Genomic DNA, 20,659 nt, shown 5'->3' on the forward strand with positions numbered 1-20,659 from the left:
GTGCCTCGGTAGGTGCTGATTTGCTGATATTGTTGCTGATTTGACTCTTGCCTGGTGTTGACCTAAAACCCCAAAGACTGCATTTGTAAGTTTTATTTTTTTTTAATTTTTATTTTTTTATTGTCCTCATATTCCTCGCCCCTGCTTTGGTTAAGTAGGAATGGCTTTGGCGCGACATACAACAACATGCCACCAAGTACATAGTCCAAACCTCAGTAGATCATCCCCTCTGACCTACTGATTATCCTTTCTCGTACGGGTGTCATTGATCAAAAGATGTCACTTTCAATCATAGCCAAAGCAGCACCTCCAAAGAGCGAGGGGAAGATCTTAATCATTGGACTTTAAAAATTCAAAGTATAAGGAGCTTATATGACAAAGAAATAATATGTTATTGATACACATTTTCCCAATATAACCAAAAATTATCATTTGTAAGTTGTGTACTTATCTGCAAAGCTGCATTCTTATTTTCCTCCCATAGGTTAACATTGCTGAACTGAAAAATTGCATTGTTAATTTTTGAAACTGCAAAGTATTTATGCTTGTTAATCTACTTACCTGATTACGAAGTGCTTGGATTTAAAAGATATATAAAAAGAAATGTTATTTTTCTGAATTGGTCTTGGATTTATTCTTTGAGTGTGTGTTTCATTTATTGCCTCAGTGCGTACAATAAATGCTTAGCACTAACCTCTGATAAGCCTAACTGCTCGCCCACACTACCACAAAATAGAGCATTAGTCCTATTTACTTTTGCTATTCAATACCAATTGGGGATCCACTGGGCACTGCACAGTGTACTTCATTTTAGTGCACTATGTAGAGAGCCAGCTCTTACATCCTGCATTCGCTGGGCTTCACTAAAAACGTGCCAGAAGCACCACTGACTCATTCTTAGACACTCCCTTTCATCAGAGCAGTTCTGGACACAGTGCAGTTTTGGTCTAACCCTCCAGAGCAGCGAGTCCAGGATATTTAGGTAATGATACTGATGTTTAAGCCTCTGTGTTGTGTTTCAGTGAGGCTGAGACTGAGGCTGCTGGGCCTCATGGCCTCTTGCATCCTGCTGGTGATTCATGCCAGATGGCATATGCAGGATTTACAGTAGGATCTGAAGTTCCAGGAGGCACAGCATCAGAGGAATCTCTCCGACATGGTCCAGATTTCAAAAGGCACTGCAATACACCACAGTGGTGGCCTACTACCCGCAGTTGGGTCAAAGACAGACTCCTTTCCCTTCCTGAACCAGATTTCACAGCAGTGATAAATGCGTCACTACTAGGATTCAGTGGCCATCTAGGGAAGGTGATTAGATTACTCTGGTCTCTGGCAGAGTTGAGGCTCCACATCAATTTGCTGGATCTCCGTGCGATCTGACTAGCATTGAAAGAATTTCTTCCCTCTGTCAAGGGAAGGGTAGTGCAGGTGTTCACGGACAACACCAATGTGGTACTGCAAAAGGCAGGGCGGTGTGGGCATCTCTGGACATGGCTGGAATAGCAGGGTATAACCCCAGTGGTTCAACATCTGACAAGTTCTCTGAAAGTCAGGATGGATGAGCTCAGCCGTCGATGTGTAACAGATTACTAGTGGCGTCTCCATTCAGAGGTGGCGTAAGGACTCCTTCCGCTGGTGGGGGGAGCCTTGGTTAGATCTTTTAGCCTCCTGAAGAGAATGTGCAATGTCAGCAGTATTGTGTGTTGGAGTTTCCAAGGCAGCAATCGCTCTGCGACACTTCGTCTTGAGTGGCGTTCAGGCCTCCTGTGCGCTTTTCCGCCCATACCACTTCTGGCCAGAGTTCAAGAACGACCAGACCCAAGTAATCCTTGTGGCTCCGGACTGGGCATGGAGAGTTTGGTATCCGGTGCTTTTAAAATGACCATTGATCCTCCGATCAGGCTGCCTCTTTGGGAGGGTCTTCTGTGCCAGCAGAAGGGGAGGGTCCTCTACCCGAGCCTGTCAGCTCTACACCTTCATGCATAGAGGTTGAGTGGTGACAGTTGACAGCCTTTAACCTTCTTTCTGAAGTCTGTAATGTTATTCTGGCAGCCAGGCGTTCCGCCACCAAAACTGTATACGCCTGCCATTTGCAAATATTTGTAAAATATTGTACAGAGAAGTCTATATACATCCTCTTTCTCCTTCTCTATCTGATGTTTTTTTTCATTCTGTATCTTCCCCAACAGGGCTATGCCATGCTCTGGGCACTTTTAAGGGCTCTTTTTTCTTTTCTACATATAGCTGCCTGGCCAACCCTCTTTATTTAAGTCCCCTCTTGTAAATAGGCTTCTTAAAGGCCTTGTACATGTGTTTTCACCTTCGCCCTTCATTATGCCTCAGTGGAATTCGACCTGGTTCTTTTATTCCTGATGTGTGCTCCTTTGATCTACTTCTTAATTGTCACCTCGGTCTGCTCACCATCAAAACAGCCTTTCTCGTGGCCATAACATCTGCCCGGAGGGTGAGTGAGCTGCAGGCTTTGTTATCCAAACCTCCATATCTTGCAGTGTTTCCTAAGAAACTGGTGCTCCACACTCATACCTCTTTCCATCTACAGGTGGTGACCCCATTTCATTTGGGGGAGACGGTCACCCTGCCCGCCTTCTTTGCCCCCCGCATCCTTCTAATGAAGAGGAGCGACTCTAACAGCTGGATCCTAAATGTGCATTGTCGTTTTACCTTGACCACACAAAAGAGTTCCAGGTGGATGACCAACTCTTTGTGGGATATGTGGGTGGAACAAAAGGTCGAGCAGTACAGAAACGACTATTTCGCGCTGAGTTGTTCTCTGTATAAAAATCTGCTACGCACTGGCCAAAAAGCAGCCTCTGTAAGGGCCCATTTCACCAGGAGTAAAGCTGTGACCACGGCATTGGCATGTGGTGTTCAGTCCTGGACATTTGTCAGGTAGCAACCTGGGCATCATTGCACACGTTTGTAAAACATTACTGCCTAGACCGTCAGGTCTGTAGAGATGTGCATTTTGTAAGCAATCTGCAGCTATAAGTCTCTATCAGATGAACAAGTTTCTTACCTTTATTAATGCATTATCTGGTAGAGACTATATCTAGCTGCAGATTCCTTACACCTACTCATGTGCCTCAGCTCCACAGACTCATTTGCTAGGGTGATCCCTTTCAGGGCCCTAGTTTGGACACACAATCATCAGTTTATTTCATGGCTCTGCTCTCCTGGCGTGGAAATTTATGAAAAGAGTAACTGACGTATGCGCACTAGGGTGACACCTACATTTGTGATTGCCACGTCACATCAGACGCCAACAATGCCTTGCAGAACCAAATGAAGCCACCCAATGGCTCGCCCAGGGTACTGCTCAAGCAATAGTTTCCAGATCATGTCAAAGGTAAGGAATCTGCAGCTAGATGTAGTCTTCACCAGGTAAAGCATTACTGAAGGTAAGTAACTTCATCACGTCTGTGGGGATGAGCACTTTGCCCATTCAGTCCTCCAGGACTTGTTAGCTTAAATCATGTTCACAGACCCACCTCCGGAGAGGTATTGCTTGACTATCTATTCTAAAGTAAGGAATCTGCGGTTAGAAGTCTCTATCAGATGAGTTAGGTACTTGTCTTATCTAGTAGGGACTACATCTAGCCTCAGTTTCCTTACCAATCCACCCATCTTCTCCCCCTCTGCAAACAGGTTTCTAGGGACAGGGTTTTTCATCTTTCAGGGCCATAGTTTTCCACACCATTGGTCATGGTTCTTCCCAGCTCTGCACTCCTGGCATAGAAAGGCGCAAAAAGAAACTGATGCCAATGTTATATAGGCACTACGCACATTTTTTCCAGTGTGGACGATGGTGCCATGCATAACCGAATGACACCACCTACCGGCGCACAGGGGTACTGCTCGTAAAGAATTTCCGGATCCGGTCTGACGGCTGGGGATAATTCTAAGGTAAGGAATTTGTGATTAGATACAGTCTGTAACAAATAAGACGTTAACAAAGGTAAGTAACTTGTTTGTTACACCACAGTGCTGTAGATGGAATAGCACTAGTCTATATAAAATAAGTACCTACAGATGAGCCATCCTTCATACAACTTATATGTTCCAAAACTACTTGTGCAAGTTTTACTAGTTGTAGTAATGTGTTTATCACATGATTTTTCAATCATCCATATTGCACAAATGTGTAGTTTACAACTCTTGCAGACATCCTAAATCTAGAAATGTATTTTGATGACAGTCTGTGTCATATATGAAGCTGAAAAAAACCTATGCTGGTCCCAATATGGGAATTTGAAGCTGCCGCTTTCCCTTCCAATGTTAAATGAAAATTAACCATCTCACATGAATGAGTGAAAAAACTCAATTATTAATTTTGAGTAAAGCTCTCTTTGCCCAAAGCAAATGGTCCCTCTACCTAATATACTTTCCTTTGAGGCTATAATTGCTAAAAAAAACAAAAGAGGCTAAATTGGAGCCTCACGTGTAAAGCATACTAGTAACCTGCTTTACTAGTAAATTATTTTACTCTGTCTCCACTATCAACAAAGTAAACAACCTTGTTAAAGTGACTACAGCACCAAAATTCGATAAGTCTACTGCCTTATGCTCTGACCTCATAAGGTGTGGTAAACTAAGTTTTAGTTTGTGCAAAACTAAGCAGCATGGCTGCTTTTGAATGCTAACAAAGGATTTTGTGTATCCCCTGTTATTCATTAAATATGCTTGCTTCCAGTGTCATTCATGGATCATTTTCAAAGTGCTCTACTTATTACATTGGATGTTTTGTAAATCTGTCCTTGAATTACATACATGGACAAAAAAAATATATACAACCTTGTCAGGCTGTCAGTAGTTTTTGTGATAGTTAAAATCTTAACAATCTGTTTTGTATTAACACCAATCATACAATAATTTGAAATATATTTGAATGTTTTAAAAGAAGTAAGAATAATCACATTTAATTGGTTTTAGATTAATAATTAAAATTGTACAGTAGAGTGGTCCCTCTTACACAAACTGAAAAACTGTTACTGTCACTATATATATATTAAAACGTGTGCATACTCATTATGCAACATGTTTCGGTAAAATTATTTTGAAAACAGTGTTCAAAATTGTTGTAGCCTTGCACAGTTCTTTTGTTTTATCACTTTTCAGGTAGTATTCAGTAGATCACTATGGAGAAGAAAAACAATTGGTGTAACCAGTATTTAGTTTCCATTACAAATGCCCTACAAAGGTATAAAAAAAAATTAGACAGTGATTTTACTCTACATGAATATAATTGGCTTGACCTAATCTTATTCATGAAAGGTTTTTAACAATCCTCTGAGCTTCCCTCAGTTGTTTCCTCATCCTTAACCTCCTGTGTGTAACCATCTATATTTCAATGTTGTCACTTTTAGAAGCCTTCACTGAATGGATGGACTGTGTATAAACAATCCCAACATATTATCTGGTGATTGAAAGAAAGAATTCAGCAGGTATTACATTTCATAGTGACCGGTATTCAATTCACTTGAGAGACTAGAACAGTTGTCTCCCCTCTTATACTTTTTGCCAGTTTACACATTTGTTCTACAAGGCAGGCAGTTACATTTGGTTTGCTGCCTTTGTTGAAGGACTTAAAGATCTGTTGTCGAATGGAGAGCATATCATTTCAAAAACTTGACTATATTGAGTGGTGTAAGTCCTAGAAAAGATTATTTGTACCAGTGTTGGAACTTAATGGGCACAGTGGAAATGACCAGAGTAAAATGGAGCATGCATTCCATCAATGACTTCCCTTACTGGAAGCAATATAGTAAAATTTTGACAGTACTTGGGGATTTTGCTTCTGGCAGTCTCTATATTGATTTGATCACCCATTCGATTTTACTTCCCTTCTCTTTGTGCTCTTATTTTGCTCCAGTCAAGAAGAAAGCATTTAACAAGTAACCTCAGATTCAAACTTGAATAAAGGATTTACACCTTTATTTAAGGCAAGGAAATATGTTTTGAACATCAACTGAGGCATTTGTAAAGGGACTTTAAATACCCCAAGGTAGTTAATAAAGTTGCCCAGTAAAAAAAAGGTGTTAATATTCAATTTGGAGGGCTGAGATAGTTATAGCAAGTCACAGTGGGTTATTTGCAACATGAAAGGCCATAAAAGGTTGGAACATTTGTAAACACTATGGGTGATATAACTTTTATTGTGTCCAAAATAATGTTCCTTCACAAAGGTGAAGTCTGAACATTTAACCTTCTTGGCCATTCTGCCATCCACGGCTGCCTAATTTTGAGGCTGACCAACCAGTAGTAACCTTTGAACTCAGGCAGTTATCTCTGATCAGAAGTCTCCTTCTAAGTTCTATAATCTCTCCCATCATTAAAAGGTCTTGAACTAGTTTATCTTTTATTACCATAGGTGCTGTAAATTAAAATACGTTCTTGGGAGCTAAATAGCTTCCAGAATCGAAGTGTTTAATTACATCCTTTACTACACTTTCTCCTAAAACATTTGAATAATATTTCTTGCTATATAATATTGTTGACCCATTGTTTTTCTTCTTCTAACCCTTCTAGAGTCTGCAACATTCCTAGAAAAAGTTTAAATGTGCCTTTGTGTTTAGCTATGTAAAACCTCAAAAGTCTGTAAGCTAAATAAATACAATCTGTTCCACGTGTAACTTCTATGATGGCTGATACTCAGGATTTGCTGAAAGTGTAATCAACTGCTTAGACAGTTGACTGCCATCCCAAGCCAGACATTCAGATTCCTCTGTTTGAGGGTGAGTTTTAAAATAAAGTTTAACTTAGGAGGATACACATAATGAAGAACCATTGTTAAGGATAGGAACATTCCTTTTGCTAGCTCTATTTTCCCCACTGTTGATAAACAGTCAGAAAAGCTGCACAAACAGCCCTAAGCAACTTCATTGCTCCTATTTTTATACTGACTCTGTGCTGGAGGCATCTTGAGAGAAAAAGCAGTCCGTTCTGCTCAAACACCTTAGCAGTTCTGCACCTTAATTGTTTTGCCCTGTAGACATGTAGTTAAGTGGATGCAACAAGACAAAGTTTTTTTTTCAATCTGAATGTAAAGTAAAAATATCACCAGTTGTAATTTATTGGGTTTCTGACTGAAAAACATGAACAAATGATATTGCAACAAAGAGTCAGAGCTTGAAGAAATGTTTGATTCTTTATTCTAGGTATTTGCATGTTTGGGATTTAGATTTGGTTGGAGTTTAAATATTTGCTGCGTATGAGAGCAGGTTTATTTCCTTACATATGCCAGTTTTTAACTCTGTAGCTGGACTCGTGCTTAAAGAATTTTGTAAACGCTCCTCATGTAATTACAAGTTGACCAAATATATAATATGCACATAATATGCTTGATTCGCTTTTGAAAATCTGAAAAAAAATTAATTCCAGGGTTTTGTTTTATCAGTAGCTGAAGAGTGTAATAAGATCTCAAAAGTTCATGGGCAACTGTATGCATGCCCAAGCTCTGCAATATTTGTTACCTCTTTGCAATTTTCATACCAAGTTTCATTCACAAAGCTATTTGAAGGTAATTATGGAACCTAGAGTTTATAGATTATTTTTTTTTAAATCAGTTTTTGAATAGAGGTCTAATGCTACAGTTTACTCTAAGTTAAAGTTAAAACAATACTTGATTTGCTGATTTGTTTAATTACTAGGTTATGTAACTGTAGAATTCAAGAGATACAAATATGATCATTTGCATTTATGTTGCAGCAGTAGATTGAAAAATAGAATGTAATATATAAATTAGTATACAGGACATGTAACTGTAAGCAAACATTTCCAGCCAGTTTCCCTCTGTATTAGAGCTAATAGGTTACTGACCTATCCAATCCTTCTGACAAGCACATATCAGTTATCTCCCATAATTGATTACCTGGTTAGATACTGATAAGTGCATCCTTGTTAAACCTTTTCCAGAAGAATTTAAACCAACATACAGATGGCCTAGATACATGCACTGTTCAAATACAAGTTTTATCTGTCAGTCAGTACTACCAGCAAAACACCATTACTTTTGTAGAATATTTTTGAATCTGCAAATATATACTGATCTTCTGTATAATATTTGGACAATAAATCGATGCTACTGTAGTTACGCTTTAATTTTTTTGTGTATGAATTTTAACCACATGATGTGCAATTTTATTTTAAAGTTCTGTTATTTTGTAAAGGCTTATATCAGGACTATAAATGATCTTAAAATGAAGCTTGATGAATACTGCTAGTATAAGACATATAGATGATCATTACATAATTTTACATTTGCAAACGCTTTTGAGTAGACCCTTGCTCAAGTTTTCGCCTTATGTCAGTATAGGCCACTTGCACCCCTCTCCCTATTTAGCTCTGCTCTGGAAATTAAAGTTCTAAATGATTGTGTTGTTTCTTTCTAGGAGGATCACTATGCCCTCCTGGTGAAAGCATGGGAGACCAAAGTTTTCCCAACAATTAGAAGGCGTTTTCGAAATGAAGCTGAAAGGAAATCTGGTTTGGACCAGATTAAGGGAGCATTGCAACTTGGTATGAGTGTTTTTTTAACATTTCTCTTTTAAGATTTTTATGAAAGCACACAATTTAATCAGGGCACAACTGAATGTTCTTTAATCATGCATCCAAATGAAAGCACAATATTTAATGAGGATACAACTGTGTGTTCTCAAATCATTCATCTAAGGATTTCACTGAAGTATGCAAAACATTAAATGTATGGTATCCCAACAATGATTATTTGTCGCTGTTGTACCTGTAATGATCTGAAGGCCCTTTTCACTGGGTAGAGGAAATTGCTTTGCATCCAAACGATTTCTAGGTATTTTGATATATTGTATAGTTGGTTCAACCCAAACAGTCCTGTAAATAACTGTCATCAGAATAATTGAGTTTTCCACACATTACCCTTGTGTGACACTTTGCATTAATACATACTTGTATAACAAAATATAACATTTTCAAAATTCTTAAACGGTCAATTGAAATAAGTGCAAGAAACATTTGTGAATATAGAAGGTAAGCAGAGAGTAAAGCTAAATATCTTGTGCGTTTCAGGCATGGTCGACATAGCGAGACAAACAGTAGAATTCCTCTATGAAGAAAATGGTGGTATTCCAAGAGACTTGTATCTTCCTACTATTGAAGATATCAAGGATGAAGCAAATAAATTCACAATTGATAAAGTTCGAAAAGGTATTGTATTATTTTTGTATCATGTTCAAATAGTGTCTTTGTTAAATTTGATCTTTTCAGACCCTAAGTACAGTATGATGCAAACATAAACATTTTTTTTTAATCCATTGGTTTTCGGAAAGGCCCATATCTGATATAAATGAGTCAGAATAACTGTTTTAGCACAAATTACATAATTATTAGGACTTTTATTGCTCCGTTAATAAATTGGTACACCACAAATAATGATTTATTGTACTGAAGTTTATGATCACTCATAAATGCAAATTTAGTTTGTAAGTTATAATCCGTTTTCCAAATATCTATGAAGATTTATAGTGATTGCCCTTAAAATGCAATCTATGAGACTTTTGCCTATGCTTTTGAAATATGATGTTGCTTTAACTGGTGATTCAAATTGCGTTGCTTGCAGTTTCATGTTCTGATGCTGGACAGAAGCATTAACTTAATGTTCTTAATTGCAGTAAGATTTTATTTAACAAAATAATTTTACATTTCTCACGTTCGCTATTTTTAAATCTGGTTTCAATTAAGATATGGCAATATATCCTGATGGACATCATAGAGGGTGTTAACTCTTGGTAAAAAATTTCCATGGTTAGATTTAAGAAAAATGATTCAGCTTACAGATTATTTTTATAATTCTGCTGATTGTGTGAATTGATTCTTGACTTTTGTATTTATTCTACTTCATTTACTTTTGTTTAAATCATCTTGCCTAATCTGTTTACAACTTGTGACTCCATCCAAAGAGGAAGGTCTCATAAATTTGTTTTTCTTTCGTAGGTCTAACCGTGGTGATACGGTCTCCTGACAGTAACAATGTCACCAGCGCTTCTGTTGGGACAGCTTTACCTAAGTTTGCAATTCGAGGGATGCTGAAGACATTTGCTCTACATGGAGTAGTCCTGGATGTTGATTCAGTGAGAAACCTAGATTAATATATATATATATATATATATATATATATATATATATAGATATAGATATCGATATATATATATAGATATCGATATGTACACACACATGCATGTATGTTTGGGCTGTTTTTTTTTTTTTTTTTGGTAAGTCACCTCTAGCTTTTGCCATACACGCATTTGATGTCTTACTTTTATTATGAATGTATTTGTTCTGCTGAACTCGTTATGCAAGGAGTAAGGGCAACTACCTAGTCCTTTCTTAGTGGAAAATAGAATTCGTACCTTCACCAAACAGAGAATTCTGATGGATACATCTACCTGTGGATTCCTCACCTTTTTTAATATCCCCAATGAGCCAGGATTCTACAGAAACCTTGCGTCATAGCTCTTCACGTCGAAGAAGACATCACAATGCCACGGCTCTGCACGCAACTCTGTGTGATGTCACTGGAGCCATAAATAGACCTTGTCTGTGAATTGACATAAGTTCCCTTTTTTCCACGCCTTTGAGGTGTAACTTTTTTTTCATCTGTCCTTAGGTTAATGTTGGGGACAGTGTTTAATGTGGGTAAAACAGTGGATACGGTTTGTTGGCATGGTTACCCCAATTTTTCCCTGCTGTCAGTGTACTTTGACTGTTTTCAGTGGGATCCTGCTCTCTTTCTCTAAATTTGGTTGCTTAGGACTTTGCACACCTCATAATTGGCATACTGGTGCCCCCATATAATGTCCCTAGTATATGGTACTTAGGTACCCAGGGCATTGGGGCACCAGGGGTTCCTCATGGGTTGCAGCATGTATTGTGCTACCAATGGGAGCCCATGCATAATGTGTCTGCAAGCCTGCCATTGCAGCCTGCATGAAAAGGTACATGCGCCCTTTCACTACTGGTCACTGCACCAGGTCACTATAAGTGACCCCTTTGGTAGGCCCTGCTAGCTCAGATGGCAGGGTGCAGGCACCTGTGTATGAGGGCACCCCTGTATAAGCAGAGGTGCCCCTACGAACTCCAGCTCCATTACAACGGACTTTGTAAGTGCGGGGAAGCCATTTTACCCGTGTATTGGACACTGTACCTATATAACTGTGTCCAGCTACATAATGATAACTCCCATCCTGGGCATGTTTGGTATCAAACATGTCTGAATCATACCCCAGTACTGTTGCCATTATTGGTTGTATGATTCCATGCACTCGTGGGGCTCCTTAGTGGACACCAAGCATTGCTCCTTCCAGTCTTCTTGGGTTTTCCGGGCAGCCCGCGCTGCTGCCACCCCTCAGACAGGTTGCTGCCTTCCTGCTGCTTGACCAGCTGAGGCCCAGGAAAGCAGAACAAAGGATTTCCTGTGGGGGAGGGAGGTAACATCCTCTTCCCTTGGAAATAGGTGTTACATGGCTTGGGAGGGGTAGCCTCCCCAAGCCACCGGTATGCTTTGAAGGGCACATTTGGTGCCCTGTTGGCATAAACCGGTTTGCACCAGTCCAGGGACCCCGGGTCCCTGCTCTGGCACAAAACTGGACAAATGAAAGGGGAGTGACCACTTCCCTGTCCATCACCACCCAAGGGGTGGTGCCTAGAGCTCCTTCAGGTGACCACTCGATTCCGCCATCTTGAATCCAAGGTGGGCAGAGGCTTCTGGGATCATCTGAGTGGCCAGGTCAAGAAGGTGACATCACAGCCCCCTTCTGAGTCCCACTTCCTGGGCTATTTAGGGTCCCCCTCTTGGTGGGTCCTCAGACTCGATGTGCAAGATTCCAGCAGGACTTCTCTGCATTGTTTACTTCATCTTCTGGCCTCTGGAACTGCAACTGGACCCTCCAGGAGCTGACAATCTGCAACTACAGCGACGACTCCGCTCTGCAACCTTGTTTCCCCGGCTCCTTCCAGCAACCTCAACATTTCCCTGGCTGTGCATCCTCTCAGGTCGGCGAGTCTTCAGCCTGCACAAGATGCAAGATGCAATCTCCCCTGAAGTGAAGGAGTCACTCCCCTGCATCCGCAGGCACCAACTGCAACAATGACAGGCTGTGTGGATCCTCTCTTCTCCGGAACTGCATGGATCCTGCATCACAGGTGGTGGTCTGTAGTGGTCCCCTTGGTCCTCTCTACCAGCTGTCCAACTTGGGAAACAGTAGGCTCTTGTGTCTCCTTGCAGGACAGTACCCCTGTGCACCTGCGACTCTTGCAGCTACCAAACTTGTTGGCTCTTCTTCCAAGGGAACTTCAGGATCTGTTAGCCCCGGCATCTAGCACTCTTCCCTGCAAAGCACTGTCTCCTGCCTGCTCCTCCAGCGACGTGGGACTCCTCTCCAGATGTGCTGAGTGGGCCTCACTGCGATTCCTGTGCCTGTTACCTGTGGGGGGCTACATCCTCATTTTCCGACTCTTCCACTGCTGAGCATCACCTGGGAATCCCCTCCTTGGGTTGAGTCCCCCTAAACCTTTCTGCTCTGCGACTCTTGCCTTTGCCAAGGTTTGTTGTTGCTTTTTCCACAGCACTGACTGACTGCAACTCTTCCTCCAACGTGGGACATTGTCTGCATCACTTTTTGCACTCTTTCCCTGCTTCTGTGCTGCACAGCTGACTCCTGCTCCTGTCCCGCACAGCTGACTCCTTGTCTTAACCATCTACCTGGTCCTGCATCTCCAGAAGTGTGGGTAGTGGCTCTTTTCACAACAGTACACTCCAAATCGAACTGGATTTGGTCCCCTTCATTTGCAGGTCCTCTTCTGTCAGGATCCACCTTTGGTTTCTTTCAGTCTTGCTTGGTTCTTGCACAGTCCTTTTCCAAAGTTTACCTGTGGGTTTGGTGAAAAAAACAGGTACTTACCTCTTCTCTCCTGGTCGATGCGGGGGCACCCGGGTACTTACCTTTTGGGGTTCCTAGTTCCTCCAGCTCCCCTTTACAGATTCCACTTCCTCGGGTGGGGCATTGGCTTTCATATTCCACTTACTTAGTATATGGTTTAGTCTCCCCCTATTGTCTCCATTGTATTCTGCTATTTCACTGTTTTCTATTGTTTTCTATGCCAATTCCTTACTTCTAATGTGTATATAATAGTGTATTTACTCATCTGCTAGTGGAGTATTGCCTATACATTATTTTAGTATTTGTGTTACCATAATTAAGTACCTTTATTTTTGTAAAACTGTGTGGGTCTTTCATGTGTGTTAGTTCTGTGTGACTGTAGTGGTATTGTATAAGCTTTGCATGTCTCCTAGATGAGTCTTGACTGCTCATCCACAGCTAACTCTAGGGAGCCCTGGCTTCCTAGACACTGCCTACATCTCACTAATAAGGGATACATGGACCGGGTATAAGATGATAACACTTAGGTGCTCACTACACATCAGGCCAGCTTCCTACATTTGCTTTATGAAAACCATTGGCCTGGAGTTAGTCATTGAGTGTGTGTGACTTTGTGTGTGTGTGTACACCAAATGCTTTGCACTGCCCTCTGATAAGCCTAACTGCTCGACCACACTACCACAAAAGAGAGCATTAGTATTATGTACTTTATCCTCTGTTAAGCCTCTGGGGAACTCCTGGATTCTGTGCACACTATATCTCATTTTGATATTGTATATACAGAGTCAACTACCTACAGAGACTTCTAGCTGCAGATTCCTTACCTTAGAATTTTCAGGTGTCGACTTACAATCTGGAACTTTTTCCTGAGTAATACCCCTGCGTGCTGTCAGGTGGCTCCGTTCGGATTTGCGTGGCGTCGTCTGCGTTGTTGGAGCAGACTGTAATGTCACGGTCGACTATAAAAGCACCACCCAGGCATTTGTACATCAGTGCTTTTCCTTCTGCGCCGGTTAAGCACAGATCTGGTATAGAGCTACCCCTCCGTCTTTTTTGACAGCCCTTTTAAAAAAAACTTTTTGTTGAAGTTTTTTCGCCTGTGCGAGGATGTCCTCAAGGAAGAGGGGATTCAAGCAGTGTGCTGCTTACCATCATGCCATGTCGGGGACCGATCCGAATCTAGTTTGCCTTTGGTGTCTCGCGCATAACCATGACTCGAAGTCGCGCTCAAACTGCTGCTGGGCCATGGCTCTGAAAGCTTTGAGGGAGTGCTCTGTGAAGCTCCTTACTGCCCGTCAGTCAACATCGGCAGGCTCGTCTCCGAGGAGGTCATGGTCCCGGTTGAGGAGAAGGTCGCAAGACCGCTCCAGGAGCCCCAAGTCTTCCTCTGCGCACTTAAGGAAGAGATACAAGAAGTCGCCCAAATGGACTTTGGCTTCACCTTGCCTATCGGCCGATGAGGCATATCAGCAACGTTGACGTTCCAGACACAGTTCTGCAGAATATTTGCGAGGGCCGACTCTCAGCCTTTCCCTCTTTCCGGGAGCCAGAGTGGCCCTTGCTCAATTGAAGGAATTTTGCGAGGCCACGCGTCACATGTTTGAGCTGGCCAACCCCTTTGGAGCACCTACAGGCCCCAGGGGTTCATAGGAGGCCCCATCAGATTCTGTGTCGGCAGTTTCAGCCTCATTGGGGCCTCAGGGATCCGATTCTGGATCCAGAACTGTGACGGCTGCACACTGTAGATCTTCTCCAGTGCTGTTCCTGAAGTTGATGCTCCTGGTGACATCGCTGTGCAACGGTGGTGCCAGCCCCATTTTGATCTCCGAGCCAGAATGGCATCTCACAACGCCGATTCAGGTGCCACCGGCGCCCACAAATGTCAGATCATTGCCTGAGCGTTTGTTAGACCAGCCAGGCATTGAAGAGGAAGGGGGAGATGTCTCTGGACCTTTTAGAAACCCAAATGGAGCCTATGGACTGGTTTGAGGAATTAGGAGAAGCCAGTGGTCTGGGCACCTCTCCAGATTCTGGCTTGCTCTCTCCCCTTACTGTGACTATGGAGGAATGAGTGTCCTATGCTGTGGTGGTGCAAAGGGCGGAGGAGGTCCTGCACCTCAAACTGCCCTTAGTGCAAGTCAGGACTAACCTCCTGACAGAGGTTCTTCAACCAGGGTCTTCCTCATCCGAACCAATGTCGCTCTTTAATGAAGCCCTCACTGATGTCCACCTGGGGACCTGGTCCAAACCGAGCACAGGGGCTCCTGCAAACAGGACAATTGGCTGTGTTGTCACCCGGCTCCAGGCAACCCTAGTTTCCTCACCCAACACCCTAACCCTGAGAGCTTGGTAGTCCAAGCCTCCACTTCCCGCGCGCCTTCCTTCCGCACCCCAGATAGGGAATTCAAGGAGCTGGATTAGCTTGGGAAGAAGATGTTTTCTTCCAACAGCCTGGTATTGAGGTCACTGAACACCTCATGCTTATTGGGCCGTGATTCCCACACGCTGTGGTATACGGTGGCACAAGTGTTGACCCAGGTCCTGGAGGACGCACGGGCCATCCTCTCTCAAGCAGTGAAGTACCGGAGAGTTGCAGCGAAGTTCACCATACTGTGTGGCTTAGACATGACTGATTAGCTGGGCAGAGTGATTTAGTCAATGGTGGCCCTTCGGTGCCATGCCTGGCTACGAACATCTGGCTTCTCAGGCAATGTCCAGGCAAACCTTATGGACATGCCCTTCGATGGCTCACGCCTATTTGGCGAAAAGGCACACTTGGCGCTGGAGAGCTTTAAGGACCCCCGGGCTGCGGCCAAGTCCTTGGGCCTCCCGCCGACCCTTTGCAAACCATCTCTTTTGCCCCTTTCGTGGCTATGGAAGGGGTGCGGCACCACACCCCCCCACAGGCCAGCCACTGTCGTCCACCAGGCCAACAGCCTATTTGGAGACGCAGTCATGGTGCCTTCAGACCCAGAGGGTCTGGTCAGAAGTCATCCCCCACCCAGCCTCCCTACCTCCACAGTGTCCAAGCCTTCCTACTGTGATTCTGCAAGACCATAGGAAGGACAAGACATGATCTCCCTCACTGGTGGTCCATGACATCGGACAAATGAGTCTTGCAGATCATATGGAAGGGCAACTCCCTCCCCTTCCAGTCTTTCCCTCCTCCAATGCCTCCCTCAGAAGAACGGCTGATGGAGGATCATTTGGTTTTACTCCGTGAGGAAGTTACAGCTCTCTTGGCCAAGGGAGCCAAAAAAGGGTCCCGATATCAGAAGTAGGCAGTGGTTGTTATTCCCACTACTTTCTGATACCCAAAAAGAACAAGGGTCTTCACCCTAATCTGGATTTGTGGGACATCAATCTTTTCCTCAAAAAGGAGAAATGCAAAATGCTCTCTCTAGCTCAGGTCTTGTCTGCTCTAGACCAAGGAGACTGGATGGTAGCGTTGAACTTGCAGGATGCGTACTTTCACATACCCATCATGCTTACCCACAGGCGTTACTTGCATTCAAGGTGGGCCACGAGCACTTTCAGTTTACCATGCTTCTCTTCAGCCTACCAGTGCCTCTCAGTGTTCATCAAGGTGATGGAAGTGGATGCAGCTCATCTGCGCAGGTTAGGGGTTTCAGTCTTTCCCTAACTTGACGACTAGCTGTTGAAGGCTCCTACACACCAGGCTCTCATCACCCACCTTCAGACTACGGTGAACCTCCTGCATTTGCTGGGGTTCACCATAAACGTGCCAAAGTCACAACTGACTCCCTCACAGAAGCTCCCTTTCAATGGAGCTGTTCTGGACACAGTGCAGCTTCAGGCCTATCCTCCTGAGCAGCGAGTCGAGAACATACAGGATATTAATCTGATGTTTTGGCCTCTAGCCTGGATTTTGGTGAGACAGACTCTGAGGCTGTCGGGCCTCATGGCCTCCTGCATCCTGTTAGTAAACAAACATGCTAAGTGGCATATGCAGGCCCTGCAGTGGTACCTGAAGGTCCAGCGGGATCAGCATTAGAGGGATCTGTCTGACATGCTCCAGATCTTGGAGGGAACTTAAAAAGATCTGCAGTGGTGGTTAAAGAACTGTGATCTCACAGTAATGACAGATGCTTCGATTCTAGGATGGGGCAGTCATCTGGGAAAGGTGGAAATCAGGGGACTCAGGTCTCCAGCGGCATCTGGACTCCACATCAGTCTATTAAAGCTTCAGGCAATTCGACAAGCGTTGAAGGCATTTCTTATTTTTGTCAAGGTGAAGATATGCAGGTGTTCATGGTCAACACCACTGCAATGTACTGCAAGAAGCAGGGCGATGTGGGGTTGTGGACCCTTTGTCAAGAGGTCATGTGCCTCTAGACATGGCTGAAACAGCAGGGCATAACCCTCCTTGTTCAATACCTAGCAGGTTCTCTGAACACCAGAGTGGACAAACTCAGCAGTCGATGCCTAGCAGATCACCAGTGCTGTGTCCATCAGGAGGTCGCACAAGGACTCTTTCAGATGGTGGGAGAGCCTTGGTTAGATCTGTTTGCCTCTGAAGAGAACGTGCAATGTCAGCAGAATTGCACGTTGGAGTTTCCAAGACGGCACTCGCTCGGCAATGCTTTTAGTCGCAAGTGGGGCTGAGGCCTCGTGTATGCCTTTCCACCTGTACCACTTCTGCCCAGAGTTTAGGAAGCTGGCTCTTTATATATTATACCAAAGTAAGGTATAGTGTACACAGAATCCAGTGGATCCCTAGAGGCTTTACAGAGGCTAAAGTAGATAATACTAATGCTCTCTCTTGGGGTAGTGTGGTCGAGCAGTTAGGCTTATCAGAGGTTAGTGCTAAGCATTTGTTCTACACGCACAGTCAAGAAATGAGGCACACACTTAATGACTAACTTCAGGCCAATGTTTTTATGTATCTAAAGTATATTTTGTTACTTTATTTGTAGAACCAAAAGGATCTTTCTTGCAGGTAAGTACAGTTTCATCAGTGTATCACTTTCAAGTATCGAAAGCGCTTTGTTTAGAATTCACAAGTAAAACAGTTTACAGGTAAGTAATGCTTTTCAGTTTCAAAAGTGGACACTTAAAGTGCAATTTCTCCTAGAAAGTAATGCAATCCTAGAGGAGGAAAAGTAACAACATAATTCACAGGTAAGTACTCGATTTACAATCCCAGTCTTTGGGGTTAAGGTGTCCACAGGGCAAAGTTTAGGAAGATTCCAAGGGTGCACCACCAGCAAAAAGGGGCCAGCCAGGTGCAGAGGTCAAAGTTGGTGTCGGGCACCCAATGGAATCCTTTGGAGACAAGGGTGCTCAGAAAGAAACTACTTGCAGGTAAGTACCCGCAACTTCAGGGCACAGACCTGGGGAGTTTAGATCAGCACCGGTGGCGCCACAGGTTAGCACCAAACACCCTCAGCGGTACAGGGGCGGCCGGGTGCAGGGTGCAAACACAGTATCAGGCGCCCATTGCTTTTCAATGAGGAAACCCCAGGGGTAACAAAAGATGCTGCAGGCATCGTCCAGGGAGTCCACTGAAGAAACCCAACTGCTGAACAGGTAAGTAGAGAGCCCACTGGATGTTGCTAGACTGTCTGTTGGGTTCCCCAAGGCCAAGGGGCTGCAGGTGCAAGTTTACCTTTAGGTGTCTGCAAATCTTCCCAGCAGCTGGTCTCGGTCAGGGGGGAGTCCTCTGGATTTAAGCTGCAGGTGTTGTCGTGTTGGTCAGGAGGGGTCAACCCAGGGTGCACTCGAGGTTAGAATCACCTGGAGACCTTCTCTGGAGAGGTGAGCCACCTGGACACGGGCTGTGGGCATCATGTGCAGAGTGGGCAGGACTCACGGATCTGGGGCAGTTCTGGAGTCCTTTTCAATGTTTCTTTGTAGACAGGGCCACTCATCGGGAGATCTTGGTCCTTGGGTTGGCAAGCAGTCCTCTGGGGGTTTGTAGAGGTCGCTGGCCCTGCAGGACGAGTCGTCATCTTGTAGCAGGATTCTTGAAGCTGCTGACAGACCAGTAGGTCTGTGGCCAAGTCAGTAGTCATCTGGAGTCTTCTCCGCTGGTGTGGCTCTTCAGTCCTTCTTCCTCTTCTTAGGTCGTCAAGGGTCTGAAGAGCAAGGTTTGTGGGGGGCCCTAAATACTAGATTTAGGGGTTTTACAGGGGTCAGAGAGCAGTAGCCAATGGCTACTGTCCCCGAGGGTGGCTACACCGTTCCTGTGTCCCCTCCCTTTTGGGGAGGGAGGCACATCCCTAACCCTATTGGCTAACATCCTCCAAAGCAAGATGAAGGATTCTGCCAGGAGGGGTTTACCTCCGCTCAGGGCTCCCTAGGGGTGGTCCCAGCTGGGCTAGACACTCCTCTTGGTGTTTACTCATTTTCCCGCTAGACCTGCTGCCAAAAGTAGGGCTTGGTCTGGGGAGGGGGGGGGGGGGGGCACCTTCTGCTAGCTGGAGTGCCCGTTAGCACGAAGCAGGAGCATTTGAGGCTCACCGCCAAGTGTTGCAGTTCCTGCAGGGCGGTGTGTATGAAAAACCTCCACCCAGAGTAGGCTTTGTTTCTGACCCCAGAGAGCACAAATGCACTCAGCCCATGGAGTCAGACACTTGTCTGTTAGTGACAGGTTGGCACAGACTGGTCAGCCCTGCACTAAAGGGGTGGGTAAAATACAGGGGGCATCTTGAAGATCAATAAATCCAACACTGGCATCAGTGTAGGTTTATTGTGCTGAGAAGTTTGATATCAGACTTCCCAGTCTTCAGTGAAGCCATCATGGAGCTTTGGAGTTCTAATGACAAACTCCCAGCCCATGTACTTAATATGGTCACTCTGCACTCACAATGTCTAAGAATGAACTTGGACACTGTAGGGAGATATTGCTCATGCAACTATGCCCTCACCTGTGGTATAGTGCACCCTGCCTTAGGGCTGTAAGGCCTGCTAGAGAGGTGACTTAACTATGGCACAGGCAGCGATTTGTGGGCATGGCAGCCTGAGAGGGATGCCTTGTCGACCACCTTTTTCTCCCCACCAACACCCACAGTCTGCAATGGCAGTGTGCATGTGTTTGGTGAGGGGATCTTAGGGTGGCACAATACATGCTAGAGCCCTTAGAGACCCTTCCTGGCCAGAGAGCCCTTGGTACCACTGATACCTTTTACAAGGGACGTAGCCGTGTGCCAAGGGTGTGCCTATTGGGGAAACAATGGTACAGTTTAGGGAAAGAACATTGGTTCTAGGGCTTGGTTAGCAGGATCCCAGCATACACTTAGTCAAGTTAGCATCATTGCCAGGCAAAACGTGGGGGGTAACCATGCCAAGAGGGGCACTTTCCTACAATATTGCTGAGCAAAAGGTTCCGGATTCCAAGCTGACGCCTGGAAGTTCTAAGGTATGAAATCTGCAGCTAGAGTCTCTACCAGATAATGTGTTACCGAAGGTAAGTAACTTTTTCGCCTGTGTTGGACAATTGGCAGAAACCTTTGTTGTCTCTGGCATTGTCTCAGCCCATTGCCAGAAGGTACAAGACTGCTTCAGGGAGTCTAAGAAAATGGAACAATCTGCAAAGAAGGTATTTTCTTCACTGAGTATGGTTCTGAAGTTGACCTCTGGTTCATGTCTCTTGGGCCGCTATATACATTTCTTGATGTGTTATGCTATGGAAGTGATTCCAAAGCTGCTGAAAGATGCTAAGGGGCACTTTGTCGAACTGTTGAATGACAGCCAGGCAGCAACAAGAC

General features: G+C 44.2%; 1 protein-coding gene across 5 annotated transcripts in view; it reads left to right on the forward strand.

Annotated features, from left to right (window-relative positions):
- HECTD4 (HECT domain E3 ubiquitin protein ligase 4) overlaps positions 1 to 20,659 on the forward strand; it is a 1,724,100-nt gene that overhangs the window by 1,156,662 nt on the left and 546,779 nt on the right. For all 5 annotated transcript variants that reach the window (XR_011199486.1, XM_069214810.1, XM_069214812.1 and 2 more), the window contains exons 52-54: positions 8,409 to 8,535; positions 9,061 to 9,198; positions 9,985 to 10,121. Coding sequence is in view for 4 of the 5 variants with exons in the window: in XM_069214810.1 (XP_069070911.1) it covers positions 8,409 to 8,535; positions 9,061 to 9,198; positions 9,985 to 10,121 (402 nt within the window). In the remaining variant the exon portion in view is untranslated. The remainder of the gene's footprint in view (positions 1 to 8,408; positions 8,536 to 9,060; positions 9,199 to 9,984; positions 10,122 to 20,659) is intronic.

This window comes from Pleurodeles waltl, chromosome 11 (genome assembly GCF_031143425.1).
Source record: "Pleurodeles waltl isolate 20211129_DDA chromosome 11, aPleWal1.hap1.20221129, whole genome shotgun sequence".
NCBI lineage: Eukaryota > Metazoa > Chordata > Amphibia > Caudata > Salamandridae > Pleurodeles > Pleurodeles waltl.